Source organism: Phaseolus vulgaris, chromosome 8 (genome assembly GCF_051622355.1).
Source record: "Phaseolus vulgaris cultivar YP4 chromosome 8, ASM5162235v1, whole genome shotgun sequence".
Lineage (NCBI taxonomy): Eukaryota > Viridiplantae > Streptophyta > Magnoliopsida > Fabales > Fabaceae > Phaseolus > Phaseolus vulgaris.
Window position 1 is genome coordinate 6,842,526 of NC_143505.1, and position 12,032 is coordinate 6,854,557.

At 40.1% G+C, this 12,032-nt stretch overlaps 2 protein-coding genes across 2 annotated transcripts; both read left to right on the forward strand.

Moving 5' to 3' along the window:
• The first annotated feature begins 5,415 nt into the window (after nt 1-5,415).
• On the forward strand, nt 5,416-6,144 carry LOC137823668 (uncharacterized). The gene has a single exon (XM_068628891.2). The coding sequence runs from the start codon at nt 5,416-5,418 to the stop codon at nt 6,142-6,144; it is 729 nt and encodes a 242-aa protein (XP_068484992.2).
• Nucleotides 6,145-6,242: 98 nt separating this feature from the next.
• On the forward strand, nt 6,243-9,228 carry LOC137823669 (uncharacterized). Its single transcript, XM_068628892.1, has 7 exons — nt 6,243-7,003; nt 7,083-7,854; nt 7,896-8,005; nt 8,425-8,572; nt 8,718-8,792; nt 8,897-8,954; nt 9,155-9,228. The coding sequence occupies exons 1-7, from the start codon at nt 6,243-6,245 to the stop codon at nt 9,226-9,228; spliced, it is 1,998 nt and encodes a 665-aa protein (XP_068484993.1).
• Nucleotides 9,229-12,032: the final 2,804 nt, after the last annotated feature.

The window sequence follows — 12,032 nt, forward strand, 5'->3', positions numbered from 1 at the left end:
GGATACCACAAGCAAATCCGTAAAAAGGTGTGGCCAGCTGGATAAGATGGACTCAGATTGTAATCAGACTGGTTTATGGTAGGAAGAGGCAATGAGTGGAAGTGTCATTTGCAGTCGTGCAGCACCTTAAGCAGCCTGTGTCTCTGAAGTATATCAGGTCTTTGGACACTTCTGAGTGAAGTTTGAGTTGCTATGCTTTTTATGCTAAAGCCACTCTGGAGATGAAGTAGGCCCAATTTTGAAGGATGATGTATGTGGGAAGGGTCTGTCTATGCCAAGCTTTCTAGGCTATCAAAAGGTTGTCCAATCTTCTGCTTTGAGCCATGAAGCAGAGTCAGTAGCTTATCTGTTTCTTATTGGCAAGCCTGTGAATATCCAGCACCTATTTCTGCCTCATGTGCCAAGGTTTGATTACATTATGGTCTATGGATGAATCTTTAGTATTCACCTGTAGTGGAACCTGAAAACCAGAATTTGCTGCGGGAGCTGCAGATCATAGGTGTTACTAGGTTTGGTGAGCCAGTCCCAATGTAGTAGGTTCAGATGCTACTCAGTCCTGTGAAAACCACCAGTATTTTCTTAACATCTTAGAGTGCTTAGTTGGTGTCAATGCTGGTCACTTGGTTGAGATGAAGCTGTATAATGCTGCAAATGATGATCTATGGTTTGGTGCAAGTCACGTTGATGGAGTTTAAATTGGATAATAATTGGATAATGGTATGAGGCTGCCATGAGCGAAAGTAATACATGCAGCTGATGGGATCCGATGTAATTATGCAGCAGTTTTAAGTAGTCTTTGTCAGTGCCTTTTGCTGTGGTATTTTCTGTTCAAGCCACTCTGGATTTGCAGCAGAAATGCTTTTAATGCAGGCACATTTTTTAAAGTAAATACTCACTATTAGCCTTGTCTTTGCTGACTTTTAATGTGGTTTATGCAGCTAGCTATTTAACTCTACAAGTCAGTGTGTGCTTGTGGTATCTATAGTTAGATGTACAAAGTCTTGTAATACAGCAATTTTAAGGGGCTGTGGTCTATGGTTAGTGTTATATATCTATATAGGTTTTGGGTTCGTTTTGTTTCAGCCTAAGCCTATAGAAGGTGAGGACCTCTTGGTTCTTGTATATGAGTTGGGATACTTCTGAAATATCCCTGTTTTATTGAATTTATTTTTTCTCATAAAAAAAATTTGATGGATAGATGTGATTTTGTGAGAGTGAATTCCCAGGATTAGAGGGTGTGTAGAATCATATACCATCTCAGTTTTGATGAATAGAAGTTCCACTAAAGAATTCAAACCAACAAGATGGCTAAGAGGATCCGATCGTACCATTCTTTATCCTAATAGTGGCACAAAGCCTATTCGGGATGGTGAACCAAGCTCTTAGATAATAGCTATACACGGGATTGAAAATATAGGGGAAAATAATGTTGAGGTCAAATTACTACAATTTATTGACAACACACTGTTTATGTGTGAACCAATCTAAAACATTCTGGCCATCAAAACTATACTTAGGTGCTTTGAATTAGGTGAACTTCCACAAGAGAACCATTAGGGGTAGATAAGAATGTAATAGAAATATTTTCCGAGGTTTTACACTGGAAATGCCTTTCGAATACTTAGGCCTGCTTGCAAGAAGGAACTGTTAGGATACGCATAGAGGAGGAGTTAGTTAGAATTAGAATAGTCATGAGTTAGTTATTTGATTTGCTAGTTAGATATAAATAAAAAAGAAGGAGAGGAGAAGGGTAGTTATTAAAAATGAGTTTATGGAAAAGAGATATTTATTATGGCACAACTGAAAACTTGGACTTGGATGAAAAAGAAGATCCCTCAAAGCACACTTCTCAATTTCAAATTGGGTCCAATACCCAATTGAGTGTATCATGTTGGCAACCGTGTCAACATCTAACTCTAGTAATCCTAGATTGGGTTGAACCATAATACATATATGCAATTGAAGTACAAGTATTAGGGTGGGGTTAGATTACACCAGTAGGGTGGAAAACTGCAAAATCTATTGTTTTATCAAGTAATGTTATCGTTTGGCATCATATTCAATTAGTGGTAAACTTTCTGCTTATTTGTGATAAACTTACTGATGATTCTATAACCAACTCAAATGCTACCTCATTGTTGTCCTCCCAAACACAATTCACGGTACAATGGTGCAACTACACTGCCTCTATATCAAGAAATTGCAAAAACATTGGAGAAACCTTATCACATGTGTGTGTGATGTGAGAAGATGTGAGGAGGAAGAAGGATCTTGGGTATCTCAGAAGACACTTGTCCTAACTTGAATAAGAATCTGCATCTATTGATTCATGTGACCCTAGGACATTATCTATTTCATCTCTCAGTCTACTAAAAAATGGATGGAGCGGGGAGCCGCAGAGTGCGAGTGTGGGGAGCAGAGGGGAGTAGCAAAGTGTACCCTTCAGATAGGCAGGGTGGTCAGAGATCTCGCTGGAAACCATCTCTCCAACCTAGTAACTCTACAACGTTTTTCTTTTCGAATTTCCCCAATGGGTTTGGTGAGATGGACATGTTCAAAATCTTCCAAAGATGGGCAAGGGTGAAAGAAGTTTTTATTTCTAGAAGGCTTAACAAGTGGGGCAAAAGATTTGGGTTTGTGAGGTTGTTTGATGTGAAGAATGTGGGGAATCTGGAGAAGGAACTCGACCAAATTTACATTGGTAGTAGGAAGCTCTTTGTGAATCTACCGAAGTATCACCGAAGTCGAATGGAATCGCCTAGGGCGGAAGGTAAGAACAGAAGTTCTCTGGCTATGGGAAGGCAGATGAACGGGGTGACGGAGAGAGTGGAACCGAAGGTAAGAATGCTAAACAAAGGGAAGGAGGTTTGGGTGGAGAAGAGGGGAAAAAAATCTTTTGCGGATGCCGTTAGAGGACACGAGCGGTGGGAATGGAAGGGACCAGTTCTTACTACGAAAAAACAATCATTGCCGTGGATGGAGGAAAGTGTGGTTGGTCATTACAAGGCGGAGATGGACTCTCAACAGTTGGGTGAAGAATTTTGTTAGAGGAGGTATGAGTATGTTCAGGGTGAGACTGATGGGGACAACTTCGCCCTCCTAACGCCAAGATGAGGGGAGAATATGGAGGAGTTGATAAAGTTAAATAGAGACTGGTTTGATAGTGTCTTTGTTAGCATCCAGCCATGGTCTGCAGCATTCACAGTGAGCCATAGAGTTGTTTGGGTAAGGTGCTTTAGCCTACCAATTTCCCTTTAGAACAAGGAGTGCTTCGCTAGAGTGGTTGGAGACATAGCTACTCTTATCGATATTGACGACTTCACACTGATGTGGGAAAACATTGAGTTTGCACATCTGAAAGTTAGAATCGAGAATAATCGGTATATTAGGGTGGCAAGGAAGATAAGGATAAATGACCAATCTATAAGCATCTCTATCGAGGAGGAACACCCTGTGGCCGTAGCAAGCCAATGCAAAGGCTCACACTGCAACTATGACTCTTCAGATAGTATCTCTTCAACTGAAACCTACGTGGAAGAATCATCTTTCTCGGTGAAAAGCGGCGAGGAGGAGTACGACCGTAGGGCCAAAGAAGAGCGTCAGGCGGAGGGTAGGGTGGACGGAGGAAGGAGGTCGGGTGCAACGATCAAATGCTCGTTTTGGGGAGCTCTCTTCTGAGAATAACGCGTGTCAGGGAAAATGTGGAAATTCTTTCACTAAGGAGGTAAGTCAAAGGCAGAAGACATTTGTGGAACCTGATTTTGGCAACGACCCTGTCCAGGCCTGTGCAATTTCCCGCTTTAGTATTAATGCACATGCTGAGCTAGCTAGTTTAGTAGTGAATATTGAAAGTATGTGCACTCAGAACGTGAATATGCTAGGTTTGGGCCAAGTTAGAAAGGAAGCCCAAGAGGAAGTGGTGCAGGCGGGTGTGGGAGCGGATAATTTCAGGTCAGGTTCTGGACAATCGGTAGCGGGTCCTAGGTCCGAGTGTGAGGCGAGAAATCATCCCAAAGGAAGCCATGGGTATCCACGGGGTTTGGAGATGAATACTTTGCAGGAGCAGCGGAACACCACGTGTGCTGAAATGGAAGCCTGCAACATCAATCTTCTGGAATTGGAGAGTGGGTCGACGAAGAAGGCGCTGGAGCAACAAGGGGTGCAGTTTGGTCACACCATATCCGAACCCCAGGGCGATGTAAATGGTCTAGGAACTCACGGAATTGGTACTGAGCAGCCACTTTGCGGAGGAGAAGATGTTGGGCTAGCAGGAAGATTTTTAAAATCCTACCAGCGGCGCCACAAGATCAAAGGCCTTGTTGAATTGGAAGTCTCTAAGTCGCATCCAAGGCGATCAGTCCAAATACACAACAAATACCCGCAGGGTGCCATTTCTTCTCACTCCAGACAAGATATGGCAGCAGTTTCTCTTTCGGACGGAGATATTGATAACTGTAATCTAACGCTACGCGATCCTGAATCGCTAGTGGAACCGGCTAAGTTGTGGGGAATTAGTAGGAAAGTAGGGATAATCTGTCATAAGGACGAACAGGAGGTTGTTCATGAGTACTCTTGTATGGAGGAAAGAGATTTGAAGTTTATGAGAAGTATAGAGGACGGGAAGAAGGGAGGTTTTTTATGATTATTGTTAATCTAAACATAAGAGGTATGGGGGGAGGTACCAAAACAAGGTACATAAGGCATTTAGTAGGTAAGGAGGAGGCAGACTTTGTGTGTGTACAAGAAACAAAAGCTAAGGAAATCTCGGATGCTAGGTGCTTCTCTTGGTGGGGTGATAATAAAGTAGGTTGGATTCACAATAAAGGGGAAGAGGGGGGTGGAAGCCTGTTGTCCTTGTGGCATAAAGAAGTCTTTAGCTATGAAAATCACCTGATGGGGAAAGGTTTTATTGTGGTCATCGGTCAACATCTAAAATCGTCTTCTAGGTGTGTTGTGGCCAATGTTTACTCCCCTTGTGCATTGAATGCAAAGAAGACCTTATGGGAGGAGCTCTCCAATGCCAAATTGGCTTCACCAGATTGAGTCTGGTGCTTTTGTGGTGACTTTAATGTTGTGAGAAGTAGAAGTGAAAGGAAAGGTATTAGGGATAGGAGTGATCAGTCAAGAGAGATATCTGGCTTCAACAATTTCATTGAATCCAATTCCTTGTTTGACCTACCTTTGGTTGGTAAGAAGTTTACGTGGTTTAAACCTGATGGAACAGCTAAGAGCAGAATTGATAGAGCGTTAGTCACGGAAGAATGGGTACAGAAGTGGCCTATGTGCAAACAGTATGTTCTTCGAAGGGAGGTTTCTGATCACTGCACACTGGTGATTAAATCCGTGGAGAAGGACTGGGGACCCAAACCCTTTAGATCGATTGATGCTTGGTTCTAGGAGAATGGGTTCAACATCATGGTTAAGGATAAATGGAAGTCTTTCTCAGTCCAGGGGAACGGAATAGCAAAACTGAAAGAGAAAATGAAACTTCTCAAGTCAGATCTGAAAGTGTGGAACAGGGAGGTGTTCGGCAACCTTCATACCACAAAGAGAAGGATCCTACAGGAGTTGGAGGATCTTGACAATAGAGACTGTAATGGGGACCTTGAGGAAAGTGAAAGGTTAACTAGAATGGAGTTGACTAGCCGTTTGGTAGAAAACGATAAAAAACTTGAATATCTTATATGCCAAAAGGCTAGAGCAAGTTTGTTTAAGAGCGGGGATGTGTGTACTAGGTTCTTTCATTCATCTTTGAGGTGGAGAAGGCTCATGAATGAAGTGAAGGGCGTTCAGGTGGGGAACCGATGGTGTGAGGAACCAGGCACTATCCGATTAGAGGCAAAGAAGTTGTTTGAAGTTAGGTTCAATGCTACGAAAGATTTAGGGGTAAGGTTGGATGAGGTAGAGTTTAAGACCCTAACCATGATGGATAATGAGGGGCTGGTGGCTGGTTTCACTGAGAAAGAGATTAAGGACGCTGTGTGGCAGTGCGAAGGTTCTAAGAGTCCTGGTCCAAACGGATTCAATTTCAACTTTATCAGGAAAAGCTGGGACCTAATTAAAGAGGAGTTAATGGAAGCAATGGTTTTGTTTCATGCGACTGGGAACATCCCGAAGGCTGTAACACTTCGTTTATTGCGCTAATCCCGAAGGTGAGGGACCCCTCTAAGCTTGAGCAATATAGACCAATCTCTTTGGTAGGTGTCATTTATAACATCATTACAAAGGTGCTGGCAAGTAGAATGAAGAAGGTGTTGCCTACAATAATAGATGAAAGCCAATCAGCTTTCCTAAAGGGCAGAGGGATCTTAGATAGTGTGCTCATGGCCAATGAAGTGGTGGAAGATATCAGGAAAAAGGGGAGAAGCGACATTTGTTTAAAGGTGGACTTTGAGAAAGCATACGACTCGGTCAGATGGGATTTCCTTTACGATATGCTACACAGGATGGGGTTTCATAATGTATGGATCTCGTGGATCAGAGGATGCCTTGAATCAGCCATTGTGTCTCTGTTAGTCAATGGGAGCACTACGGAAGAGTTTAAGCCATCTAGAGGGTTGCGGCAGGGCGACCCCCTAGCTCATTTCCTTTTCATAGTGGTAGCAGAAGGCCTTGCAGGGTTAGTAAGACAAGCCTTGAAGGCTAATATGTTGACAGGCCTCAAGATAGGAAGGCAGGAGGTGGAGATGTGTATTCTCCAGTTCGCAGATGACACTCTCTTTCTCTGTGAAGATACCATTGACAATGTGGTAACCTTGAAGGCCATTCTGAGGGGCTTTGAGCTAGCCTCAGGACTGAGGATTAACTTCCATAAATCAAGGCTAGCAGGTATTAATGTACAAAGCAATGTTGTAGTATGCTTCACTAAGATTTTGAACTACATTCAGATGGAGGTACCCTTCAAGTACTTGGGACTGGAGGTGGGAGGGAACCCAAGGAAGAAGCAGTTCTGGGAACCAGTTCTAAACAAGCTTAAAGCAAGGCTCAGTGCTTGGAAGGGGAGGTTCTTATCCTTGGCAGGGAGGATTTGTCTATAACTCTGTTCTAACTGTCGTCCCATTGTACTACCTCTCTTTGTTCAGAGCACCGGTTTCGGTGTGTAAAAGGATTATAAGCATTCAAACAAGATTCTTGTGGGACTGGGGGAAACTGTCTAAGCCAATTGCTTGGGCTAGTTGGAAAGACGTATGCAGACCAAAAGAGGAGGGAGGGTTAGGGTGTAGGAATATACGCTTGTTTAATCAAGCTCTCCTAGCTAAATGGAGATGGAGGTGTGTTTCGGAAGAAAAGGGAAGGTGGAAGACGTTGTTGGAATCCAAATACAATCTGGGAATTGATAGTAGTCAAACACCTGTCAAATCCCAGTCTTGGTGGTGGAGAGACCTTTCTAAGATGTGTAAGGAGGGAGGAGGTAAAGGGTGGTTTCAAGAAGAGCTAGGCTGGGAAATAGGCTATGGTGACAAAGTAAAATTCTCGGAGGAAGTGTGGGTAGGAAGTGTTGACCTTAAATCCTTGTTTCCACGACTATACTCACTATCTCTAAACCAAGGCCAAACAGTGGGCGAGTTAGGAGAATGGATTGACTCAGAGTGGAGATGGAGAATGAGGTGGAAGAGAGATAGATTTGAGTGGGAGTCATCTCTGGAGAGGGATCTTATTGCGCTCCTATCTGGGGTCACTCTGAAAAAGAATGTCCAGGACATCCAAGTGTGGGGGAAGGAGGTACCGGGGTTGTTTTCGGTGAACTCTGCTTATGAGTGTTTAGCTAAGCATGATAGAGGCAACCAAAGTGAAGTGTATAAGCTCTTGTGGAAGGTGAAGGCGTTCCCAAATGTGGTAGTGACAGCCTGGAGGGTATTGTTGAGTAAACTTCCTACAAGAGTGAGTTTGAGTAGGAGAGGGGTGATGTTGAACTCAACGGTGTGCCCTTTGTGTCAGTTAGAGGAGGAGACTTGTCAACATCTCTTTTTGGAGTGTCATCATGCCCAACGGGTTTGGTCTCTATGTTTGCGTTGGGTAGATATCTCCTTCGTCTAGCATAATGATTTAAGGCTGCATTTCCAAAGTTTCCACTTGTTTCAAGCTAGCAACAAGCAAAATAAAATCTGGAAAGGGGTATGGGCAAACGTCATTAGATGCATCTGGGATCAAAGGAACCTGATTACCTTTCAGCAAGGGGTAGTAGATGCAGAGGAGATTTTTCAGAGGGCTCAACTCAAGTCTTGGTTGTGGATGAAGTATAAAGCGCATTCGTTCTCTTATTCCTTTGTTGACCAATCCAACAATCTGCATTAAAAGCTGCTAATTGGAAGGAGGACGCACTCTTTTTTCTTGTACTGTTCAGAGGTGATGGATTTGGAGAACCTAGACTGTTAGGCTCTCCATGTGAAGTATTTGGTTTGGTAGGACCCTGTTATGGAATAGGATTGAGTTCCCTTGGGGCATGAGAGAGTATATCTGGACAGCGGGAATATGTGGTGCTGTAACCCGTTTCGAGGTCAAAGAAAGTGTTGTGGAGGTGGCAGCTGCTTCTGGAGTCGTGTCACGCACACCAGGTGTGGCAGCAGCTGAAGTAAGGCTTTTAGCAGGATGTACAAAAACAGATTGGAGCAGTAGAGCGTTGCTGTCGTGCAGTGAGTGCAAGACACTGTCCTGCTGTTAGTGGGGAAGTGTGGCGCATTATCTAGTGCTACATCATGCTCCTGGCTGGTTTGAAGTGGATGGCTATGAACATAAGGGCTTGTGTGGCTGCTGGTTGGAATGGCAAAAATTTTAGGTGTTGGAGATGGATAGTGAGGTTAAGTAGAGCTGGAGTTATAAGTAGATGACTATATGTTGTTTTGGTGGTCTTTTGCTGGTCATTCTTTGTTGCTCTCTTTGTTGACCAATATATTAGGTTGATAAAGAGAGGCGTGGAGGTCATTTTGTGAAGGGTAATGGTATAAAGGAGAAAGGTAGGAAGTATAGGTTGTGGATGAAGGTGAGGATGTAGGTGAGGCCAAGGCGGTGTAGCGGTGTTTGGATACCAAGGTGTAGAATGTACTGCTGTTTTTGTGTAGCAATTATTTTGGTTGCTGTCATAACCGTGTAGGTCCTCTGTCATGATGGTGCAAATTGGTTTGTTGTTCTGTGGTTACAGCTTTATTTTAAGCAGGTTTTGCCACACAATGGTTGTCTCTCCTAAGCCATAACTATGTGGTTGATGTATACGGGTTGGGATACTCCTGAATTATCCTCTTAATTTTATTTATTTATTGCTGATAAAAAAAAACAATGCTTCTATAATTTAATCTGCATCAGACTATTTAGACTAGATTTTTCACATTCTATGTAGATCATTTTCTGTGAACAGAAGCAAAACTAAAGACACAAACCATCTAGAAGATGAAACTCTTTTAAATGATAACCTTTGGAGAGTGAACAGAGCAATTTCCTAGATAGGGGTAACCAAGAAGAACACCAAAGCAGTTGTTAAGTGTGGAAGGCATAGAAGGAGTCTCGCCAAGGAAACCAGAGATAACATCCACCAGGAGAGAGAAACAGGACTAAAGTAATGAACAACAAAGCAAATGATTGTCCTCACTCAAATACAGATGTCAATGCAGATGTCAGCTAAGGGTCAGCTCATGGAACCACACTCTGCAACAAAGGATATTCAAAGCTGATGCAACACAAACCCATTTAGAAGGAGCTGAAAAAGTAAGATTAGTGTGTTGTATAGCCAAAAGACTTTGGTCAGTAGCAATATTTTGAAACACTTGGGCAATGTGTAAATCTGGTTTTTTGGCAAATAAATATGTTCTCTGGTACTGAGAACCGGTCTCATTGGAGTATATTTTGTAAAAGGATTAGAGCACTTAATATATTTATTCAAAACTAGGTAGATGCTAGTTTCCTACTCACTTTTTAATTTCAAAATCTCTTTTAAACCTTAATCTCTTCATCTTGTGTATTCCCTTATGAAAACGCCCATTAACTTTCCCTCTCTCTGTTCCAATTTCTCCCCTATTTTATATTTTTTTTAACATGTGTTAATGTTGCTGGTAAAGGAAGCTTTATACAACAATGGAGTTCATCAGTTGAAGGTGGTGTTGCTGACATGAAAAGTAGAGGAAACATAGAAGTAGAAAAGGAAACACAAAATTGACGTGTGTAAGAAACACAAAATGGTTTGGATTAGTGTTTGTTGTTTTATACTTCATGACAACTGATACCTATAAAGTCAAATATCTAACTCATGATTTGTAATAGAAGTTAGTAGTGTTTGATTTGAAGATGTGAAGACTCTAATTACATAATGAAAACATAAATTCAAATATTTTTATCATATGAAATTAAGTATGATGCAAAAGATTAATGGAATTCAATAAGGAATATTATTATTTCATGTTAAAGAATACCATCTTCCTCGTACAACTAAAAAATACAACCTTCGAGAAGAAGACTAAAGGAATATTTTGTTAAAGAAAAAGAACTTTGATGTTTCATAATATTTCAATACTGAAACAAATAAGTGCAATAAAGAATAAACAGTAACAATAATGTTTAATTAACAAAAGCATACATAAAGAAACAACGACAAATATACAATATTATTATAGAACAGCTTGTTTGAATTGCGTACCAGTAATTGAGTCTTTGTTTCCTTCTTATTATAAGCTTGTACCTATTCAGAGTTTGATTTGATAATGGTTTCCAAAAGGTGAGGATCCTGCACTCAGAGTGGGGTACTTTTCTTTTACTTAATTTAATTTTTAAATTTATAACAAGTTTAAAAACACAAAGGAGAACAAATTGGAAGGAAATAATAAAATAATAATTTTATTTTTATTTTTTTTTAGTTGTTTGGAAAACAGGACATTTAGAAATGTATAATAAAGAACAAATTTGAACGGAATAAGAAAACAAATCTTTTAAAAACGTTATAGCAAAAAAGAAACGCAGGGTAGTTAAAAGCAAACTTAAAATATGCAGAAAATATAGGAGTTTTTTTTTGGTTTTTTTCAATTCAGAAACGCAAAGGTGTAAATAAAGGATAAAAATAGGTTGTGAATGAAAAAAAAAGTTTGATCAGATTGAGAAGCACTAGATTGAAACTCAGTTGAACTGTTTGTTTTATTTTTACTTGGTTGCTTTGCATAAGCAAACAATGAGCCAAAACCCACATATATAGAGAGGGGGAGGAAAAGAGAGGCTAAGTTCTTTGCTTGGCAAGAGAAAAAGAAAAAAAAAGATAATTAAGATAAGAAACATACGAAATCTTTTTTATTCATTGCATAATACTAACAGAAAAAAGTATTTGTTATATTTTCATGGCTGAATAACTTATTACAACATTTCATTCCAAAAAACTGAAATATTCCTAATTTTTAAGTAAACTTTTCATATGACATTTGAAGAAATGAAAATAGGTAGTTTAAGATGAATGAAAGTTTTTTATTTCATTGGAATACAAAAATGATTTAAAACTATTGAACAAATTACGAGTTATACAGTAAGTTGTGTAAAGATGATTAGAAGAAAGAAAGAGGGTATTTATTCTTTGCTTGGCAAGCGAAAGTGAGTGTGAATAAAAAAAGGAAAGGAATAATATTTTCCTGAAAAGAACATTGGTTGTGGAAATTGTGCTTCTTAATAAGAAAAGAATAAACATGTGTTTGGTGAATGGTTAGAGGAAAGCAAGATCATGGTTTGTAGAAGATATATAAGGCTCGAGGGGGGCTATTTCTAGCCAACGGTTTAAAAATTAAAATAAGTTTATTTGTAATTTAAGACTAGTTAACGAATCAACTATTTATAAAAAAACATTTTCTTAAAAGATTATATTAATTCCTCCAAAAAATTTCTAATTCTTATATAAATTAATTTAAAATTATAATAATATTAATAAGTAGACTTTTTTACGGCAATTGTATTGTATCAGAAGTAATAAATTTGTCTCTAAGGATAGATGTTCAACCCACATGAACAGTTGAATTCTCTAGTATAATATTGACGAAATAGAAAACAATATAATAAAGTTTGTTGGAATT

Coding starts and splice junctions, on each gene's coding strand:
- LOC137823668 (XM_068628891.2), top strand. CDS start 5,416: ATGGTTAAGGATAAATGGAAGTCTTTCTCAGTCCAGGGGAACGGAATA.
- LOC137823669 (XM_068628892.1), top strand. CDS start 6,243: ATGAAGAAGGTGTTGCCTACAATAATAGATGAAAGCCAATCAGCTTTC. Junction 8,573..8,717: donor CAGGTGTGGCAGCAGCTGAA/GTAAGGCTTTTA, acceptor GCTGGTTTGAAG/TGGATGGCTATGAACATAAG. Junction 8,793..8,896: donor TTAGGTGTTGGAGATGGATA/GTGAGGTTAAGT, acceptor CCAATATATTAG/GTTGATAAAGAGAGGCGTGG.